At 36.6% G+C, this 23092-nt stretch overlaps 1 protein-coding gene and 1 long non-coding RNA gene across 3 annotated transcripts in view; one reads left to right on the top strand and one right to left on the bottom strand.

The window, feature by feature from the left end:
• LOC109099010 (paired box protein Pax-7) overlaps positions 1–21231 on the top strand; it is a 54581-nt gene extending 33350 nt beyond the window's left edge. For both annotated transcript variants that reach the window (XM_042733710.1, XM_042733709.1), the window contains exons 8-9: positions 17316–17565; positions 20050–21231. In XM_042733710.1, coding sequence (XP_042589644.1) covers positions 17316–17565; positions 20050–20165 — 366 coding nt within the window. In that variant the 3' untranslated portion in view covers positions 20166–21231. The remainder of the gene's footprint in view (positions 1–17315; positions 17566–20049) is intronic.
• LOC122138870 lies at positions 1084–3422 on the bottom strand. Its single transcript, XR_006155852.1, has 3 exons — positions 3261–3422; positions 3032–3191; positions 1084–2279 (listed from the first exon to the last, which is right to left on the bottom strand). It is a non-coding gene; the product is annotated as an uncharacterized LOC122138870 (long non-coding RNA).
• Positions 21232–23092: the final 1861 nt, after the last annotated feature.

Genomic DNA, 23092 nt, shown 5'->3' with positions numbered 1-23092 from the left:
CAGTATTACCCTCTTTTTTCAGAGAAGAAAGAATTAAGGATTTGGTGACAAAAAAGAGCTTTTCCCCTCGTAACTACAACGTCGGAAGGATAACATGGGCGTCTTACAGTGAGAGAGATTGTTAATCGTGGCACAGGGGCTTTGAGCACTAATGCCTTCGCTCCAAACCTCCGTAAATACCAGCAGACATGGAGGTCTTTTTCTATTAATGGGAGCATTTAACACTGCCTCTTGCTTCCTTCTCAGCTGTGCTTAAATACTTTCTCCTTATAAATAATGAATCATGGATCAGGTCTGCAGGCTTTAAATGGAGAAAAAAAAATTATATTGCTTTTCGATTGCTATGTTTTGAATTTTTTAGCATTATATTTCTGTATATTTTTAAGGTGCAGATTTCTGTTTTGATAGTTGGATAGTTATGATAGTTCAGCTGGGCATATATATGAATTTCTTTACAAAAGAAAGAATATTGTAATAATTTTTTTTTTTGTTAATTTATTAATTTTATTATATAGTCACTGAGTATATTTATAGTTTACTAAGTATGCAAAATACATTTCACTAATGTTTTAAAAGCATTGCACATATAATAATAATATTAATATTTATATATAAATATAATTAGTAATACATAATATAGTATTTTTTCATTGACAAATTTATATTAAAATAATATAATTTTAATTGTGTATATATATATATATATATATATATATATATATATATATATATATATATATATATATATATAGATATAATATAATATATACTATTATTTTCCATTAATGCCATAGTCTTTTTTATTCAGTTTAATATAACTTGTTAAAGGAAAATAGTAGTATATATTATAATATTTTTCAACATTCGTACATTTTTTTTTATTAAATATTTAGAATTTTCTTAATTTTTTTCTGATATGGGACCTCTCACTCTCTCTGTATGTGTCTCTCGGTCATATGGGAGAGTCACTGTGAGGACAGTGACAGGAGAGACAGAGTTCAGTCAAGCATCGCAGCTTTCACACAGAAAATCCTCAACACAAGGTCCGAGAGCATCTACTGAGGTCATATAAGACATCACCTAACACGACTCCAACACACTTCGGCTGATGAACTCTATTATATGATAGAAGAAATGTTCATTCTTATCATTAATAATAATAATATTAAATATTACTTTTTTGTGTATTTTATAATTTTTCCAGATTTTTTCAAAACAATAAACCACTTGAGTTTGCATGTCAGCAGTTGTTTGGTAAAAGAAAGCTAGCTGTTCAGCAAGAAAAAAAAGTGGATCTGTTACAGCCGGGAATCTTTTCCCTTCCCAAAACATCAGATGTCACCTTGCCTTCTGTGACACAGGCAAAAAATTTGTTTTTTACTTTTTAGATCAAAGATAACTCCTTTATATTGGAAGTTCACAGACAACACCTGTCTGGAGGAGATAGGCGCATGTGTTCAGACGAGAGACCTATTTCTCCTAACGTCTGCCGTTGATGGGCTACCGGTTGCTGGTAAAGATTGACCAAAATGTGGCGATTGGCTGTAAATGGGCTTTGGTGGCTGGTAATGGACTCCTGCTGATCTCAGCACAGGTGTTGGTGTAACCCATCCAGACAGAGCACATTTTCCCATTACAGGCCAGTAGAAAAGCCATCCACCAGCAGTTGTTGTTGTCGTAGTCCTTGATTATAAGTTTAGGCTGGTCTGGGAGTGATGCAGTGTCAGATGTGGTCTATTAGGCATTGCTTGGCTGGTCTGCAGGTATGTTTTTGGGTTGAGGTGAGCTGTATCGCCCCATTTCATTTTGTTGCACAGCAGGTGATGGATAAGGACATGTACTCTGAGAGATGTCGGGGAAAACACTCTTTTTCCTTTCCTTCCTTTGGATAGAAGACATTTTTGTTGGGAAAGACTGCTGGAGAACAAGTTTCCAATAGACAAAAAATCTCCAGCTGTGTTTATAAGTTACATAATTATATATTTTGTCCCGATGACCCTTCAAATATCCATATTGATATAGCTAGTATCTCTCAATGTCCTGTAACCAAGCAGAAAATCTCTAATTGATGTTATCTTGAAAATAGAAGGCAGAAGTTTCCTGTTTCTCTGCAGATGGGAACAGACAGAGAACAGCAGCGCCAGAGACTGAACGTGATGTCAGGTGCTCACGCTGGCTATTATGCCTCTCTAAATGGGTTTTTAAGAGTGGTGCTGGGAAATGTGTTCCTTGGCAGAGAGCTCTGAGGTGGATTCCACTGCTCTGCCTGACAGGGACACCTGCTGGGAGAGAGAGGAAAACAACATGCCTCTGCAGAACCACAGACAGCTTTAATTATGAAAATTAGATCAAATTTAAAATGATAGAAAACATCATATAAAATGTGATTACATATATTACTACGATTTAATAATTTAAACAAAAATTGTGATGAATATGGTCATTTTTTGTAAGCGTCCGTTACAACAACATACTAATTTATAGTTTTTTGCTGTTGTTGTTTAAATTATTAAAATGTAGTAAAATTTAATTAAAATTAAGATTACAATCTATACTGCAGTGCTTTTGGATAATTTCATCCATTGACAAAGTACTGTGGCGATACTATAGTAGCTATAGGATGGAAATATCATGATACTTTGATACAGAACAACCATAATGATATGCCATGGTATTTACATCAAAGGTAGGCTCTATATAAAAATACAATGATATTGTTATAATACTTGGCATATCAGTAGTTTTGTTAGAAATGCATTGTTCTTAAATATCGACAAAGGTTGTTGCATTGAAATTTTGAATGTGATCATTTCTTGAGTATAATAATAGTGTGCTTGTTTCTACTGTAGGAAGCAGAAGTGGTTGTTGCATGCGTGCGTGCGCGCGTGTGTGAATGTGAGCCGTGGGAGTGTATTTGTGCTGTGGAATGAGGCTCTGCTCACGGACGGACAGATGGATGAGTGCGTAAGGCAGCGCGCGAGCGGGGTTGGGTTTCGCCACCGGAGGGATCAGAGAGAAAAACGGCGCTCACCCGAGCCTGCCTTTGATCCCTGTCCCCGGGCCTCCTCGCCTGCACCGTACCGCACAGCATAGCGCGCTAACGCCAGCCCTCGCCAACCGCTGCTCGCGACTGTCAGACAGAGATAAGCGCGGAGAAGCTTCAACCCTCTCCCTCTTCCATTAGTCCTTCTCTGAAAAAAGGGGATGAATTACGTTTAAGAACCCTGTGCTGGCGTCGACTAAAAAGGAAAGACACCTACCTCAGAAATTTCAAGTGCTCGCTTCTCTTGCAGTCTCCCTCGCCTCGCAGTTTTGACAAGACATTAGGCACGTGAATATCAATGAGCCGCGGAGACTCATGTAGTCCCACACATTATTAAAAACTTGTGCATTAAGCCGCAGACTGGGCACCGTGTCAGCTGGCACGCTCTCCCGACGAACGAATCAAAGCGGATGAGCGCGCGGCATTTATCCGTACCCCGTGCGCTCGCGCCGCGAGAGGGGGAATTGATACTTAATAATTAGAAGCCATATTAAAACAGATACTGTTTATATTTGGCAGTAATGGAAAAGAAATCTAAGAGGCTTTACAAAAAACAAGACCTGCTTGGCAGCTGCCAAGAACATCAGACAGCCAAAATCGTCGCCACGGGCAAAAAATAAAAAAAATAAACTGTAGTTTTGGTGTAAGGTTTACGGTTCGAGTGCGTAAGTTTAGTCTTTGGCCTGATGACAATGAAAAGTGACCGTGACTGTCTGAAGGCTAATATATTCTCTAAACCTTTTCTTTGACACTAGTTTTTGCTGTAATTTGTGTTGCTACAGTACGGTTCTTTGCACCATTAAAAATCAAAGTTGTTTATTGGAATTGATGGTTCCTTGAGGAACCTTTAACATCCATAGAACCTTTTCATTGCACAAAACGTTCCTTAGAATGGCGAAAAAAATGATCTTCGCACTTTGAAAACATTTTTTTTTTTTTTTTTTTTTTTTTTTTTTTTTTTTAAGAACTGTTTAAAAATGCTCTTTTTCAATCAAGTTAAACATTTTTAGGATTAGGATTAATATCACTGTTTCTCATACTTTAAATTGTTTTTATAAACCATTACATGCACTACTGTTTACATTTTTGGAGATCTTTTTTTTTTTAAAGAAAAAAAAATAGATTCAATAGATAATAAAACAGATAAATAGATTCAAAATGACAGTATAAAGACTTTAATATTGTTATACTTTAATATTGAGTAATGATGCTGAAAATTCTGCTTTGCACCCCAGGAAGAAATAACACTTATATAAAATATATTCAAATAGAAAACAGTTATTTTAAATTCTAATAACATTTACACTTGTTTTTGATCAAATAAATGCAGCCTTGGTGAGCATTTTCTTTTTTTATTTTTTTTTAATTTTATTTTACATTTAAACATTTCCAAACTTTCGAACATGAATGATGCTCAAAACACTGTCTTGTTGAGGTGTGTTGCTACTTTTCTAATCAGTCAGACAGACTGCGTGGTGGACAGTGAAAATCTATTAGATATATACTGAAGGTAGGATCCGAATATCATGGAGACTTCAAGAAACCGCTCAGAGCATAAACAGCAGAGCAGCGGCCCGGAAGCTGTGAGTTTTGCACAGACAAACATTTTCTTTGTAAGTATAAAGGTTCAGTATTGGGATCTAATTCAAGATTGTAGTTCAGAAAAGAAGGCTTTGTATGATGCAACACACACAAGCGACTGTTGGGTGTTTGCAGAGATGGTCAGTCTCATGAGATCAGGTCATGGATGCTCCATGCCTGTCTGTCTTCTCTAAACTCCATCTTTGGCTGCCCAGCAGTCACCCGTTGAGTCCAATACCGACATCCTCTCTCATCTCAAAGAAAAAGGGTTTTATTTATTTATTTTGCTGCACTTTTTCCTTTAAGGCTGTGTGCTGGTCTGTCTTTTGCCCTCCCTCTCCTTCCCCTGGAAAGGAAGATGCTTTTCCCGCCATTCAGATGAAAGGCTACGGCGGACAATAAAAATGCTATTTAAATGCAAGGCTGTTTGTATGCGGGTGAGAGATATTTTCCCCTGCCGAAAGTGAGCTGCCGCATCCTGATAAATAGCAAATATAAGGGAATGCGATTTACATTTATCTTGCGGAGGCAGCCAATATAAATTTCAGCAAATCCTAGGAGATAGGGATTTAAAGGAGGGAACGACTGAGACCAATTCATATGCCGTGTGTCCCACGCAACTGGAAATGCCTATAATATGGAGAATGGGGAGTGTATAGCCACATATACGTGCACCCTCACTGATCCTATCTTGTATGTCAATTACTTTTAGAGGCCACAACATGCTGGATGACTTATTTATTGTTTTACCAGAGACCAAATCTGTTAGATTTTATGTAGTGTAATTGAACTTTTCTATTAAAACTAATTAGTTCTATTGTTTTTTTCTCATATAGTGAAAAAGCCACAGTTGAATATATTAATATAAATATATTAGATAAAATATCAACAAACCAAGTTTCTTTTATTTTAAAATTGGCTTGGTTTGAAAAGCTAAAACAAAAGATGTACTGTATGTTGAAAATGACCATGTTTGTTTGATAGTTAATACACCTTACTTGATCTACTAAAAATCACCAGACAATTCAAAAATAAAGCACCGTTAATGAACAATGAACAAAGATCATGCATATTTTGCTATTCAATGCAATGACATTCTGATGTGATTTGAGTGACATGGCAATAAATGCCATTGCATTATATATAAACTGCCTTTTATTTTAAAAATGGTTCGTTTGAAATGGTAAAACAACAGATGTAGTCTTGAAAACCACATACTGTAGGTGAACAAGATACACATCCAGTAAAATCACCAAAATACAGTTGATTCAAAGACCATGTGCAAAAATGAATAAAAGTGACAATCATGAAGAGAAAACATCCTGCTGCGTATTTTGATGTTTAATGCAATGGCATTTTTAGTGTGTCTGATTTTGTCCAAATGTAGCTACAAGTAAAACATTATTAATGAAAAATGTCCATGCATTAGAGCAAACATCAAATGAAGTGTCTTTTTGTATAGTTTGCTAAAATGACAGATGTGGTTATTAAATCATATTGTGATGAACTATGCAGGAAAACTGATGCATCCACTAAAAATCACCAAAACACAGCTGACTCAAAGACACTGTGCAAAAATGATGAAGGAAAGGGATGTTACAGTGAAGAGAAGACATCATTCAACATATTTTGACATTTAATAATGCAATGACTTTCAGCCATGAAATCATGCTTAGGCTTTTGAATATCATGCATTAGTGTCTTTTATTGATGTAGTGATGTATCGTGTGAATTTGTGTTTGTTTGTGGTTATTGGATCATGTTTCAATACTTTTGTCGCTACAAGTCAAGTTTAAGACAAATGCATAGGTGTATCAAGTTCAGAGGCATTCTCGGTTTCTTTTTGATTGCTGTCGCTACAATTTATTGTCAGTGTCGTAAAAGTAGATTTTTAACACCTATTAGCAGGTGAGGGGATTTTTTTCCAGGTAACCTAGGCCCTCATAATCATGAGTTCACAGGTTAAGTGTTTGCAGGGTCACGGTGGGGTCATAAATAAGCCTCTTTGGTAGCTTTTGGCTTTTTGGATGTCGTCTTTGTGAAATGTGTGTCCTGTTAGTTCCACATGCCACTCTGACAGGTGCACCGTCGTGATTAATACTACAATGAGCAGCGCTGCTCTAACTTTACCGAACTCAAAGCCCCAACCACACACATCCACAGCCAAACACCAGCAACCTGCTGTCTGCTGTCTGACCCACTCTGGCTGAGCCGCAGCATCATGGGACAGCTGTCTTCTTTGTCTCATATGCAGCATTCTTCTGGTCTCACCAACACAATGCAAGTTATTTTTCACCTGCTTTATCATCCACCAGATAAAAGTTGTCGGTGTGGTTAAGTAAAGTGATTTTGGAAGCAGTATAATTCATGCATGAAGCACAAACAGTCTGACATATGAAATAAAAGTCAGAAAAATCATTGTTTTCAAAATGGAACAATTTATTGAGCTTTTAGAGAAAATATGTTTTTTTGTTCAGTTTCACATTCAATACATCAGGCTTTTATGGCTCATGTAGTATGATATAGTGAGGATATGTATCTCATATTATTCAGAGGCCCGTATTGCGCAAAATATGCATTTTGGTGCAAATGCTGAAGATTAATAAGATTAATTACATAAAATATAATATTAGTTATGACTCTAAATCTCTCAACAATATGTTTTAGTAAAATAATATTTAAATGCTTAGTTTTATGTTCAAAGATAGTTTATAGTTATGTTTATTTCATAAAAATCAGTTAAGATTTCACAATAAAACATAAGTGAACCACAACCTTTGTAGAAATACTGTATACTTTAAGGCCTTTTTACTTGCAAAAAAAGTATAAAAAGCTATAAACTATCAAAACAATAGCACAAAGCACGGTATATAGTGAACAACAGGTTTTTCAGCAAAGTTTTGATCATGTTGATCATTTAGAAATGTGTGTATCAAATATAAAACAGTAGGCTTTATAGAGTTCGTTTTTTAGTATTTGGGGTTTGTTAAAATCACTAACTCTGAATATAAGCAATAATAATAATGATGTTTGTCTTAGCAAATGCCACATTGAGCTGAGTTTCTGTTTCTCTCTCTCGTTCGTTCACTTTCTGTGAAACGTGCCTGTGCAAGAGCAGTTTGAGTCTCAGCTGGCTATCTCACACAAGCAGTTTCTTCCTCTTAGACTCCAGCTGAGCACTATTTCGCTGTTTATTTACATGTAATTATTGCTGTGAGGTGCAGATATTAACACTGTCAAGAACAATTTGACCTGACATTTTTCACTGTGCTGATCCCCTGCTGATTCTAGCAAACAAACCTCCGACCTCCATGCCTCTCTCTCTCTCTCAGTTGAGGCACCAGTGCAAAGTGAGTGGAGCTTTGCTGTGTGTGCGTGTGTGTGTGTGGTTTGAGTTTGGCTTGTTCCTGGTGGCTGAATCCGTCCCATATTCACTCAAGCATATCAGTGGAGGAGAACAGACGTTTGTGCCTCCACACGTTCTTCAAATGCAACCAAACAGAAAGCATATTAACCTTCGTTTAGCTGACAGACTGCGGCCAAGATCTGTGGAAATATTTAAGAAGGATAATGTGATTGCTAATACAAACAAATGTGAACTTTACCCACCAACAGAGAATATTCTACAAAACAAAATCACCTGTTTATCACTAATATATATATAAAACTTACTTTATGCTTTTTATATTACAGATGCACTCAAATTGAAATTTGTGGTGATACAATATGCCAAAATCATTATTGAATTTATATTTTTATCTCTTATATTATATAGAATATATATATAATTTTTACCTCTTAAAATTTTTTTAAAAAACAGCACCAATGTAGAAAAGTAGACAACACAATATATCAAAATTTGTATTTTATTTTATTTATTTATTTATTTTTTATTTTTTTGCCAGTGTTATAGGTGCAAAATTCTCTCATATAATCCTGTCTGGTATGATTTGATTGCCACTATATTGTGCATGCCTACATTAGAAGCCCTTCTGAGAAGCGTTCGTCCACAGCTGTCAGTGTGTTTGCTGATGTGAGGTGTGACTGACCAGAGGAGAGAGGTAGAGGGCATATGCACACTATTTAGTACAGTAAACATCCTCTAAGGAGTGACAGCTTGTTTCAGCGGCTGATAATGGCTCTCATCTGTGTCCTGTATGTCAGTGCCCAGATTCTGTCAGTGTCAATCAGAATGTAATTGAGCACGATTATCACACGCTCCCTTCTCCTCCAGAACACCTACTGCCCTGCGTGAAACTAGCTCTGTTCCAGTCTAGTGAGCTCCCTACCTAAACAGCACTAGAAGTCATCATAGGTAGCGATCCCAGCATGCACTGTGGGAAAAATTATTAAGGTGATATCAATAAAATAGGTCCCACTGATTAAAAACACAATGCTTTTATGCTTATACATGAAAGTAATTTTTGCCACATAATAAAAATATGCCATTATTTAGAAATGCTAGACATAAACTCAAGATTTTTCAAGATATAAATGGCCATTTCTGAGGGGAAAAAAAAAGTCAAGAAATAAACTGCAAAATGTTGACTCGCAGTTGCAAGCTTATATTTCACTATTGCAAGATAAACTCGAGGAAAAAAAATGTGTGATCAGAGAAACAACAAACAACAAGCGCTACTCACGCTCAAAACTCGTATTTGAATCAGTGGCAAATTCTTTAAATATGAAAACATACTTACAGGCTGTGAGTGAGAACAGACAGCATTGTAGGTTACTTTCCCAGGTTCAGGAAACAGTCCTCCATAAAATGCATTGCACACAAACAAATATTTGGGTTGAACTGTTCTGGAACAGTGTTGTAAATACAACTTAATCAGTGATTTCTAGTTGTGTCCTCTTTTGGAAGACCAAACAAAGTAGTTTCACATTCACAACAAAACAGTGTCTCCACAACATGGCGGCGGTGGCAGCAACAACACTACAGCAAGAATCAAAGTTACGCCTTTTTTCTTTGTGTGAACATTTGGGCGGTGTTATGCAAATCTTCCCACATCTTGGCATAGACATGTGGGGGCGTTTAAGGAGGGCGTGGACGTGAACTTTTATGAAGAATATCTCTTTGGGTTTGAGACTTTAGTCTTTGCAACTTTAGGGATCTTATCTATTCACAACGAGAAAAGAAAGGAAAACTTGAAAACGCATCATATGACCCCTTTAAAGTACACTGAAAATAAAGATTGCCATTAACAAATTTCACTCAGAAATTGCTAGTAAATTTCACAATTATAAACAGCAAGTAACACATTGATATTTTGAACTAGAAAGGCAGAAATAGTATTTTCTTTTTTCTTTTTTTTTGTGAAACTCTGTAATTCTTGTTTTATTTACAACTGTGAAAAAATCAGTCTATCTATCATTAGCTCAGGAAAAATGTTCATGTGAAATCAGTTGTGAGTCTATGTGAGGGTTCAAAATCAGTCACTATTATGTTCCATTGTGGTTATGCTGTCTTATTAGGCTACTTTATTTGGCAGCTGCACTGTATTTTGGAACAGAGCTACTGCTTCTGCAATGCAAACACTAGAATGCTTCATTTATTATAACAGGGCCGTAGTTGTATCGCATTGCATCACTCCTCAGTTTCCTCATAAGTGGTCCATTTGTATTCTTCCCCTTCATTTTCTCGCCTCTCTCTGTCTATCTTTCTGTGTCTCAGTCCATTTACTCATTTCACCCCCACTCCCCCATATCTGTCGCCCTTTTCTCTTCCTCGTCACTCTCTCCTTCTCTTTTCTATTCGGAAGCCTCTTTTCAGTTTTGATTAATGTGCTTTGGCCAATTATGGCTTTGACACAGCGAGCGGCCCCCATCATCTGTTCTGTGTCAGCAGTCAGGCTGGCTGAAGCTCCCAGGCTGGTTAATTGGCCCGCGCTCCCCTTCCACCGTGACCAAAAGCCTCTAATTGAATTTATGCAACCACTGTTATTTTTAAATAGTCATTTTGTCTCAGATGAGCACCACTATGGGAAGTGGAGGAGGGCGGTTAATCCATAGTCATGTTTAAAAAGCATCTGATTACCAGCCAATTTGTGTGGATTATTAGAAATATTTGATATATATATATATATTCATATAAAATTATATGTATGTATGTATGTATGTATGTATGTAAAACGATGCAGGGGGGTGAAAACTTTTGAACAAATTGAAGATTGCCTAAATATCATATTTTTTTAATTTAGTACTGCCCTTCAGAGGCTACAGAAGATTGTTACATGTTTCCCTGAAGACAAAACAAGTTAAATTGACCCTGATCTTCAAACTCAAAAAGTTTTCACACCCTGGCTCTTAATGCATGGTTTGTCCTTCTGGAGCATCAGTGAGTGCTTGAGCCTTTAGTAATAGTTGCATATGAGTTGCCCTCAGTCTGAAAAGATGGATCTCAAAATCATACAGTCATTGTTGGAAAGGATTAAAATACACAAAAATGCTGGAAAACCAAAGAATTTGTGGGACCTGAAGGATTTTTCTGAAGAACAGCAGGCAGTTTTACTGTTCAGGACAAACACTCATGAACAGCTATCACTAAACAAAAAAACACAGCTGTGGATTATTCAGGTAACAACACAGTATTAAGAATCAAGGGGATGAAAAATTTTTAACGGGGTCATATTTTTATAAATTCAATTATTATTTTCTCTTGTGGACTATATGTAAATCTCTTTTATGTGAAGTATCTTATTCAGGTCAGTACTAAATAAACAATAACATGCATTTTGTATGACCCCTCTTATTTTGGTAAAATAATTAACATTTAGCAGATTCTGAAAGGGGGATGTAAACTTTTGACCTCAAATGTTACAATATCAAATGAAGTATCCACAGTGCTGCGCCTGAAATATTTTTCATAATTTTACTACATTGATTGCTGTAGTTCTTCCAGGAGTCTCTCTTTTACGTTACTCTGCTGTAATCCCGAAAGCGTTATTTGCCGTAATCTTGGCCCCAGGACTGTCCTTTGAAACACAGACAAACAATCGACAGCAGGAGTGTGAAAAAGCGCTCACAATTTCCAGTAGAGGCGACTATCAGCCGCGCTGATCAGTGAAGAGAAGAGATGATATTCTGTGGCTCTCAGATAACTCACACACACTGAGTGAGCTGATTCCCCTCTGTCTGCCCTCCTGACCTGCACTAAACTTGAAGGTTGCACTGGAGGGCATTAGGGTAGGGGGGAGTTAGTGGTGAGAGGAACTGTCTAATCCACTCTGGACTAGATTAAGAGTAGTGTGTGTGTTGGCCGTGAGCCTGGCGAGGGTGCAGAGGCCTCTGCTATCTGCTCTGTTGGCAGGCTGGCCTGAAGGCAAACTCAGTGCTGCTACTGGAGTCTTTGTACTCTTAAAAGCCCCCTGTCTCACTCTCTCCGCACACAAACCCCCTCCTCAAATCCTCTCTATCTGTCTGCCATCCCTGCATTTCACTGCGTTCATTATTTATCTTTAGTATATGTAGTTTGTTTCATTTTGAAATGTTGTATATCTGTTTTTAGCTCTGTGTTCAGATATAAATAGACTTTGGTCGAAGTAGATGGAATATTTGATTTGATGTATGGACAAACCCTTGAAAAAACATTGTTTGTAATAATGAACAACTTCAAGCATTACAATAGAGGCTAGAAAGAGACAAAAGTTGTTGTTTATGTATTCTTATGTACTTTGAGTTATTGCTGGATGTTGTGAAAATTATTCTGGTGAATATGTATGTGTAGGTTTAGATATAGTTTGTGGTTTTGCTAAATTTGTGAAAAAAAATAACAATAAAAAAAATGAACCGACATCAATAATAACAATAATATAGTCAGTTCATGTACTAAAAGGAGGATGGAAGTAGAGACCATTTAGTTTAACATACTTCTGTGTACCAGAGTGTCAACTGTTCAGCCAACAAAAAAAAATTGGGGGAAAATAAATAAATTAATAATATTTTGAACCAGCTATAGTTTTTTTTTTTTGTTTGTTTGTGTTTATATACATAAAGTCTCATTTTCGTTTTAGAAATTTTAGTTTTACTTTAACTTAATCTAAATTAAAATGAGAAATTTTGACTTTATAAAAGTTTTTTTATATTTTATTTAATTAATTTAATAATAAATAATGAATATAATACATTTAAGTTTTAATTTTATTTATTTTTAAAATGTAATAAAATTGTCATTTTAGTTTTTGTTTTAGTTAACTATCATAACCCTAATGACCAGAATATTATATTGAGTGCAATCTCTGTGAAATTACTTTTAATATTCCTTATCCAGTCATGACAAACAACTGGAAAAGTTATGAAAATGCACTGGTCGAACGGTGAGTGAAAGTGGCAGTGATTTGTGCCAGATTGTGACCATTTATAATTTGCACAGTTATACTATAACCTTATTTTTAATGCTTAATATAGAGGAAGAATGAGTCGTTAGCAATTCAATTTTTTTTCCCAATAGAATTGTTTCCAGTACTACTACTTTTTTTTTCTTCTTCTAGTGTGCAGGTAAAATTGAGTGCACATGCAGTTGTAGCACAACCTTTATGTTTGGCTTTTGGGAAAATCGCCTCTTGAAATGTTGTCATCTGCACCCGACAGATTCCTTTTAGCTCCGCAGTTGTCAAGCTGTTTCTCCAGAGCTTGACTAAACACGAAAGGACTCGTCGTATATTTAAGCAGACAAAAAATATATAAATTGACTGTTAAGGAAATTAGAGTGGTATGAAAGAATCCCTTTTAGTGTGTTGCACATGCACTATTTGTTTATCTGAAAGGATGCACATTGTATCAATTTACAATTCTGGGTTTGCACCGCCTCAGGCTGGAGGGTCTCAGAAGTTGGAGAATTAATTAGTTTTTTATTATTATTTATGGAGTAATCTATTTGGAGAGAGGAAGGCATTGCCTCTGGGCTGTGTCCTTTAAACACTGGAGCCCTGACTTCCATTATCTACCGCACACATGACGCACAGCAAATGAGAAAAGCACTGCAGAAGATATAGTCGAAACAAAGGAAAGAAATGTATAGCCTACTTGGGGGGAAAGAGAATTCAAGTATGTGAAATGAAGGGTTATTTCGTTTGTGAACTGTATTATCAGCCGACGTTCCCCGGAGGTGCTTGTTTTGCGCAGATAGGTCACACACTCCCGTATCAGATTAATAGTCTGAATGATATTGATTTTTGTTTATTTAGCTGCGTTAATGTTCTGGGTGGGTAGATTTGTAATACAATCTCAGCTGAGCTTAATCTTTCCCCTGCGGCGAAGTTCAGTGGTTACGCCACTTTTGGTCAAGGTGCGTCAAGGTCACGTTTCCCCTGAACAATGTCTAACTATGACAGTTTAAAATGCTGTTGAACACAGAACAACACAACCGCAATTGGTCAGTTTAATAAACACATCCAATATGAAACTAGTCATTGTAAAGTGCTTTTAAGAATCCAAGGTCTGGTATTAGGCCATAGTTCAATTAGAACATTTAAGTAACTTTTATAAATGTGCCTCAGACAAAAATATTTTTGGTTTGCATCTTGAGACAAAACAATGGCACTGACATATTTTAAGATATGTCAGTGCAAGTTTCTTTCAGTTACTGCTAAGACATGCATTTAATCTAGGACTAGCTTAAACCTTGTCTGTGAAACTGGGGGCAAGAGTTTAAAATTTGATCATAAGGGACAGTTCACCGAAAATACTGTCATCATTTACACACCCTTAAGTTGTTCCAAAGAGTTTCTGTCTTCAAAATATCTTAATAAGAATTATTTTTTTAGGCGAACTGTCCCTTTCATTGATGTCTATTCTGACTAAATAAGACTATGTTATGCTAGATGTTTGGCCAGTTTTTTGGAGGGCTCTTAAAATATATAGCACATAACCCTCTCCATGAAACACAATGCCGAAACACACAGCTTTGCAAGGACAATAAATTCTTGCAGTTGCTCTTGTATAACATATACATGTTCTCACATATTGCCACAGATATTGCTGTAGTAAGTGTACTTGAGGTGCAGTTTGATTGTGCCTGTGTATAATGATTCTATTCTATTCTAGTAGTTAAAAACCAATAGTAATTGTACTTTAGTGTTGAAATGTGCCTCCATTTATATAATGAGCCAATTATTGGAGATGTCTACAATATTACTTGCATTATAGCAGGGTTTCATCTTGAAGAAAGCAGCAGTGTAACATTAGAAAATAACAGCCTGGCCTTTCCAGCAAAGGTCTAGAGATTTCCCTTCACTCACTTTCTAAAGGAGGTCAGCGCGGCTCTGTTGAGGAAGCGCTGCTGGAATTTGGCGCTTTATAATTAGAAGCGCTGATAGAGGAGTCAGTCCTGATTGTCTGCCGCTTTAATTTAATGTGCATATAAAGAAGGAAGCAGTGTAATCAAGCTTCAATTAACCGATGACTACATCTCTCCCACCCCTGCAGCTGCCGTCAGCCCCCATCCCACCCCACGGTCCCCTCGTGTGGCCACCAACAAGGGCTACTTGTGCTTTCCATTCGCGTAATCTGCTATAATCAGGAAACATATGAATCTTCCAGCCATATGGTCACATCACATGTGTCTCTTATAAAGACACGGCAATGAATCTCGCGCTTATGCGGATGCATGTCACATGTGCGCAGAACGGGCTTCCATACTGATAGAATTAGCACGAGGAAACCGCTAACCAGCGTTATGTGTCTGATGCGCCTCAAGTGCTCCATATTTCCTGTGAGATATTTAGGGAATATTAATCATAATGTGATTAATTTTCCCCGTCCGCTCTTGCGCGCCTCTCGTTGTTTTGCCTGTTTGTGCTGATGTCGCCATGTGAACTGTGTTTAAACTCACACGGATATGAGTTTGTGTGTGTCACGTCTGTGTGTGTTTAAGCAGCTCTGGGTGCTCTAATTGGTTTAGCAGCCAAAGGGAGTCAAAGGGCAGCATAGCGTATCGAGAAGCAACGTGAACCTGATGCTGGGAACGATGCTTTCTGCCGGCTGAGAGGGAAGACCATGTGTGGGGCTTCCTGCAAAACTCTTCTCCAGCCCCAAACACTATTTCTTCTTTCGCTCTTATTCCTTTCTTAATCGGTTTCCCTGTTTTTTTTAACCTTTTCACCAGACCTCATGCTCCATGTTGTTTAGAGAGTGTAAAATCCTGTTGTTTATTTGTCTAAGCTAGAATGTAGTCGAAGGTGACCTATTTGCATTACTACTGTATGTAGCAAACTATCAAAAAAAATAAAAAAATAAAAATACAGTATATATATATATATTATATATTATATATATATTAATATATATTATTGAATTATTATGTGATAATTGGTCATAAAAACGTTTATTTATTTATTTATTTACTTATTTATTCACTCATTAATTCATTCATAGGGTTACTTTGTAATTTTTTTTCATAAAAACCTAATATATATATATATATATATATATATATATATATATATATATATATATATATATATAGGGTTATTATGTGATAAGTAGTAATATAACCATTTCTATGTAAGTTGTCATGTTCAAATTAATACAACAAATTATGTAAGAATGATTTAATGGACCATTAACAAAATGCAGTTTGCCCCCATATGTGAAGCAGTTATATTAATGGTTTAAAACAGTAGTATGCTACGTTATGGTCACATGATCTTACTTGGTATAAGATGTTTAGTTAAGAGTTATGCCTTTTGTAAGTCTCATAATGATTGTAAGTGCTCTGTTTCATTCCTCATATTAGGAATCATATTGCATTGTGGGATACAACATTGTTCAACATTTTGATGAATTTATAGGTCATTCTTGGCAAAGTATAAGAATTTTACTGCAAAATTAGCATGAGTGGTATGAAAGTATTAGAACCGTCATTAATTGAGTTGATTGCAAATACCACAAACAATGCAGATCTTAACCATTCTTTTTTTCAATGCTCACATTAATGTTAGTATAAGAGTGTGGCATGTGTGTTAGGGATGGGAGATCACGTACTTGGCTCTGTTCAGGCCGCTGCTCATTATTATTCATGAGCGTTGGGGTGTTTCTGGGGCCTGGAGGTGGGGTTATCTTCTCCCTCAGTGCTTGTTGTGCTGGAGGCCTCGGAACAGGGGTCTGTTTGGCACTGCCGCTGGGGTCTGATGGGTCTGGCCTTGCTCCCCCATCTCTTTCTTTTGCTGTATCACTCTTTCTGGCCGCTGCTAATCACTCTGGGATGCTGGCTGTGCTCTGTGCCTGGCACCAGGTCACTCTCTGTCCCTTGCCTCTGTTTTTTTTTTTTTTTTGGACTGTGAGAATTGCCTGCCGTGTGAGAAGAACTCTTGCTGTTGTATCATTTGATAACTCAGAGCATTAAATATCTGCAAAGTTAAAGTATTTGGTAAAGTATTTACCACTTTTAAACACATGCCAAAAAAGATCAAACAGCAACAAATCTTTGAAAGATATCATAGGCTTTTGCAAAAAATAAATAAATAAATAAAAAAGCTTAATAGCACAAAATTTGATTAAGCTCTGTCAAAAATACAAATAAAATCTTTCCATCTTGTAGTTGTTGTTAAAATAAGAATGAAGGGTTTTTTTCTTATTGCATATGTATCAGCTTTAATGTTCTTATAGATATAACAAAAGCAGTCAAGCACCATTTGTCCTTTATTGGTCATTTTACATGAAAGTTGCTTCTGTCTTTGTGTCTCTCTAGGTGATGAGTATTTTGAGTAACCCCAGCGCCGTCCCATCCCAGACTCAGCACGATTTCTCCATCTCTCCTCTCCACGGCAGTCTGGAGGCGTCTAACCCCATCTCAGCGAGCTGCAGCCAGCGTTCAGACCCCATCAAGAGTGTGGACAGTCTGGCCTCCTCTCAGTCCTACTGTCCCCCCACATACAGCGCCACCAGCTACAGCGTGGACCCCGTCACTGCTGGATACCAGTACAGCCAGTACGGCCAGAGTATGTACCACACCTCCATTATATGCTCTGTGTGTGTCTGTATGTCTCTGCTGTTGAAAATGTGTCAGTAAGTCTCGCCAAGGGTGCATTTATTTAATCAAAAATACAGTGAAAACAGTATATATTATTACGATTTCAAATAACATTTTTTTTTATGTTAATATGTTTTAAAATGTCATTTATTTCTGTGATGCAAAATTTAATTTTCAGCATCATTACTCCAGTCTTCAGTGTCACGTGATCCTTCAGAAATCATTCTAATATGCTGATTTGCTGCTTAAGAAAACATGATTATTAATGTATTTTTAATCAAATAAATGCATCCTCGGTGAGCCAGTACAGCACGTGCTGATCTTTTCAGTAGCGAAGCCACTAAAGTTTATTCGTTTGTATCGACAGTTAGAGTCTGTTTCCTCTCTGAGGGTGAGCAGTGCCCGTCTCTCTGACCCCTCTGCCCATCAGAGCAGGGCAGACACATGCTCCTGATAAAGACCCCAGCACCGGCCCCGGGCTCCTCTGTTAGTCACAGTACTCTTCCCTCGAATGGGAAACGGACACTTCAAAGCCCACTTTTACACCCCAAGGGTCCTAATGTCCTTTTAGTCACCTCTCTCTCTTACACACACACAAGCTTCAGGGCAGGAAAGAATTGATCGATTGTTTGATAGATTGAATTAACATAATCAGAGGCTGATGTTGTCACAGAAGTCAGTGGTTTCTATCTACACACGTGTTTTGTGATGTATATGTTTTACAAACCTTGAGATATTGTGTCCAAACTTTAGTTTGGGGATAAAATTGTTCCCCAGAGGTTATCTAAATCAAAGAAAATTCCCTTTGAGGATGTCTTCAAAGATTTATTAAAATTATTCAGAATCTTTTTTTTTTTTTAATACAAAAATGCATGTTTTGAGGTTTGGGTTAGTCTGTAGTCATTATAATGAGCTCTTTAGAGGTCAGTGAGATGTGTGGGTAAACGTGTGTGTGAGTGTGAAGTAGTGTCAGGTCCATCAGAAGGTGCAGGAGGGTTGATTGAAGAGATCTGACGAGCGAATGTCAGGTTAATTATGAGTGAGATTGAGAGGACTGATCTGTTTAATGAGTCAGACGAGAGAGCTGCTGAAATTGAGGCGAGTATGAAGCATGAAATCTCAAACGCTCAGAGTAATAAAGACTGGCACGCACACACACACACACAGACACACACACACACACACACAGCTGAATGAATGAGACCAGGCGTTCCCATCTTTCTGGCCCTTGATTGACTAAATGCCCATTTTAGTTTGTAATATCTTTTATTAATCTTTATATGTACCATTTGTTGAATGCTCTAGTCAGAAGATTAAAGAAGTGAGCATTGACTGTATTAAACGTAATACTTTGCCACGTGTGGTGGATTGAGTCAGTAGTGATGTTTGAATCACAAATGTGAAGTGAAGTGACATACAGCCAAGTATGGTGACCCATACTCAGAACCGGTGCTCTGCATTTAACCCATCCAAAGTGCACACACACAGCAGTGAACACACACACACACACACACACACACACACACACACACAGCCATTTATGCTGCAGCACCCGGGGAGCAGTTGGGGGGCTCAAGGGCACCTCAGTCGTACAACACCCGCCGAACCGACACCCAAACACACAAACCCACAACATTAGGGTTAGGAGTCAAACTCTCTAACCATTAGGCCAAGACTTCCCAGTGGGACATGTGATGGTTCTGTTTTAATGATTCCTTTGAATCACTGTTGTCACAGTTTACTAAACCTTTTAATTCTTCTTTCCAATTATTGAAATATAGCTGTAATAAAATAAGATATAAATAATTGCATATAAACTTAAACTTATTTATTTCAGTTAGTTACCAAAGCAACTCATTTATCTATATATATATAGATCGATAGATAGATAGATGTAAATATGTAAATGTAAATATGCTATTATATTTCTAAAATATACAGTAAATTCTATAATACATGAAATAAATATATACATATTAAAAATATATATATTTGAAAATATAAAATTAAAAGCTAATTCACAATGACTACTATTTTAACAACATAAATAATAAATAAAATAACACTATATGAACTGATTCACTAAGTACAAGGGAGAGCTGTGTTTGGGAGTAAACCATGCTGAAACCATAAAAAAAAAAAAAATCATAAATTGTGTCTAAGAACATCATAATTGTCTCTTTTTTTATATACAGTAAATACATATATATCTAAAAAGACCACAAATTGTCCTGGACCGGAGTGGTCCAGCATCAGTAAATAAACAACAAAAAGTCCAATGTATGTACATTTCAATCCGTTTTTGAACCGGTTCATTGAAACCATTTGAACTAATCAAACTGAAGGCCTTCTGTTTGCTAGTGGTGTTTTATCAATGCATAAACTGATGTGAGATTGCTTTTACGTGGTACGTCCTACTCATGAGAACGTGTTTGTGTGTCGTTTCCTACAGCCGCTGTGGACTATCTGGCCAAGAACGTGAGTCTGTCGACTCAGAGAAGGATGAAGCTGGCCGATCATTCGGCGGTGCTGGGACTTCTGCAGGTGGAGACGGGACAGGCTTACTGAGTCCCATCACTACAAACACCTTCACACGCTCTCAGATTCACAAACACCTCCTCCGACCAGCTGGAGCTCTTCAGTGCAGAGAGGCTTTTACTCTGATTCTCAAGACAAGAAACTCTTGCCATTCCATTTGACGTGACCTTCTCGTGATTCTGGGCTTGTCTTGTACGTCTAACTCGGACAAGAGGACCATGCAACAGCTGCAGGCACGTCGACGGATGCAAGAATGCATTCCGAGCCATTTCCAAAATGTACTTTCACTTCGCTGTGCATAGTCGTGTATGAATCTCAGTGTCATTACAATGGATAATCTCGCTTGTTTTCTATCGTTATTGTTATTACATTTGCCCTTACAGTTGTTGTAATTATGATTATCGTAACTATTGTTTCGTTTCGTTGTTTCAAGATCCACACGTAGCATTTTTTACAAATTCTCAAACCCCGAAGTTTTTTACGTGAAATGCTAGCAGTGGGCTAAAACGAACAGGGGATCGAGTGTGTGTGTGTTGAAAGTGTGACTGCTGGTTTTTCTCTTTCCAGCTGTAATGTTCCTGAGTGATTTGACCTTCTCTGACTTCATTTTTCACTTGACATTCCATGCAAACTTTGCCACTCTGTGGGAAGTCTGGCTTTCTGCTGGGAATTAGCAGTGCTTTTAGAGGACCAGTGATTTTTCCCTTGCTCAAATGCCAGTTTTGTTCTCAGAGATCATCTGGGGGAAAGAAAACGACATTGTCAGGATACTGGATTTAGAAAGATTTTTCTAAATTTTATTCTTTAATTTTCTAGAGTGAAGCAACACTTTGCCCTCAAACTAGACAAAAATGAATCATTTTAAAAATGTATATTATGATTTTGAGTTTAACATTTAACATTCCATTTAGATTATACAGTTTGCTTTTATTAACTAAGTAACATGTTTCAAATGCACAAGTGGATTTTAGACCAAGTACTACAGTGTTTAAAAGTTTGGGGTCAGTATAATAAATATTTTTGAAAATGATATCTTTGATCAAAAATACTCTAAAAACAGGAAATATTATTACAATTTTAAAAAAGCATTTTCTATTTGAATATATTTTAAAATGAATTTATTCCTGTGATGCCAAACTGAATTTTCAGCATCATTACTCCAGTCTTCAGTGTCACATGATCCTTTAGAAATCATTCTAATATGCTGATTTCTGCTCAAAAAACATTTCTAATTATCAATTTCAAAAACAGTCATGCTGCTTAATATTTTAGTGGAAACCATGATCATTTTAGTTAATTTGATGAATAGAAAGTTCAAAAGAACAGCATATATTATAGCATTTTCATAACGTTATAAATGTCTTTACTGTCAGTTTTAATCAATTTATTGAATCTTTGCTAAATGAAATAATACATTTATTAAAAAAAAAAAAATCTAACTGACCCTATACTTTTGACACTTTATGATAATTTTGACAACATTCCACCTATTATGTTCCCATTTCATTTTCTCTTTTTTATGTTACAAACTGATACAAATACACACGCCAGGTCTCCTGTAATTAAAATCCCATGCATTCACAAGTTTGTACAAAAAAAGTTGTGAAATCTCGACATTTCTGTAGCACTCACAGGTGACATTTTGACACATAAATGGAACTGTACAGTAGATGAAGCAGATCGTTTATTGTTTGTTTATAAAGAATATGTTTTATACTAAAACAGAAAAGGTGTTGTGTGGTAGATGAAGCAGGGGATATGTGTAAGTCTTATATTGTAATTTTGTGTTTATATTCACTGCTTTTGTTTCTTTGTTTTCGATAGTTATTATGTATCATCTTTCTTAGGATTCAACGTGAGAAGCTCTTGATAAAGACAGTCGCACTTAAAACTGACTGGAAGGTGAATCATTTGCTTATGATTCCCAGCTTCAAATCTATGGATCCATAATGAAGATGAAATATTGACATTTATAATATTTGGAGGTGACTGATGGCTCATGTAATGGACTGTGGGAAACACAGCAGTGTTTGGTGCTAACTGACTGCTTCTGACTCAATGAATTCTTTAGCAAAAGTTTTATTGGGTGCATTTAAGGGGAAAAGAACTCTTCAAGAAACCACTTGACCTAAACCCCGCCCACTTCCCTTTCAACTGGCGATATCTTTAGCAAATGAGCAATGAAAAGACTTCTAGTATAGAAGTGGCTAACACCTTTGTTAATCAACATTTGGATATTAAAAATATTACCCATCATGCCCCCTCTGGGACGTCAAACTGGGCACCTGCTTTCGTTAGCATTTGTGTTTATGCTTTCCTCCCATTTCCTTTCAGCATGTGTGTACGTTATCATGGTATAATTTATTCTGCTGTATGAAGTAGTAGCTTTAGTGGGAACCTTGTATTTGGTATTTACTACCTTCAGCCTGTTGGTGTCTGTACTGTAACACTGGCGTAAATGTTATCAATTAAAGATCTGAAACTGACATAAGGATCAAACATCCAGTTTCCAAAGTTTGTCTTTTATGTATTGAATTTGTTTGACAAAATGATGAAAGTCTTGACTTTGAAAGCTGTTCTAGATTATATTTGTGGCCAGTTTTATTGCCTTATTATATGGATTATGGTAGAGTACAGGAAAGGTTGATGAGACCTGATGAGAACTTTGAAATTGGACAAGATATAAAGCATTCCTATAAACATTTATATACTAAGGTTTTTAGTTTTGTCCCAGTATGAATATGGAAACACTTTAGTATAGGGACCAATTCTCACTATTAACTAGTTGCTTATTAGCATGCCTATTGTTAACATATCGGCTGTTTATTAGTGCTTATAAAGCACATATTCTGTTAATAAGAAGCAAATAAGAAGTTTATTGAGACACAAGTCATAGTTAATGGTTCGTTAATAGAGAGAAGTGGACCAAGTGTGGCCATGAATATTATTACTCAACA

The sequence above is a fragment of the Cyprinus carpio genome, chromosome B11 (assembly GCF_018340385.1).
Source record: "Cyprinus carpio isolate SPL01 chromosome B11, ASM1834038v1, whole genome shotgun sequence".
NCBI lineage: Eukaryota > Metazoa > Chordata > Actinopteri > Cypriniformes > Cyprinidae > Cyprinus > Cyprinus carpio.
This window is presented reverse-complemented; position numbering and strand designations above follow the sequence as displayed.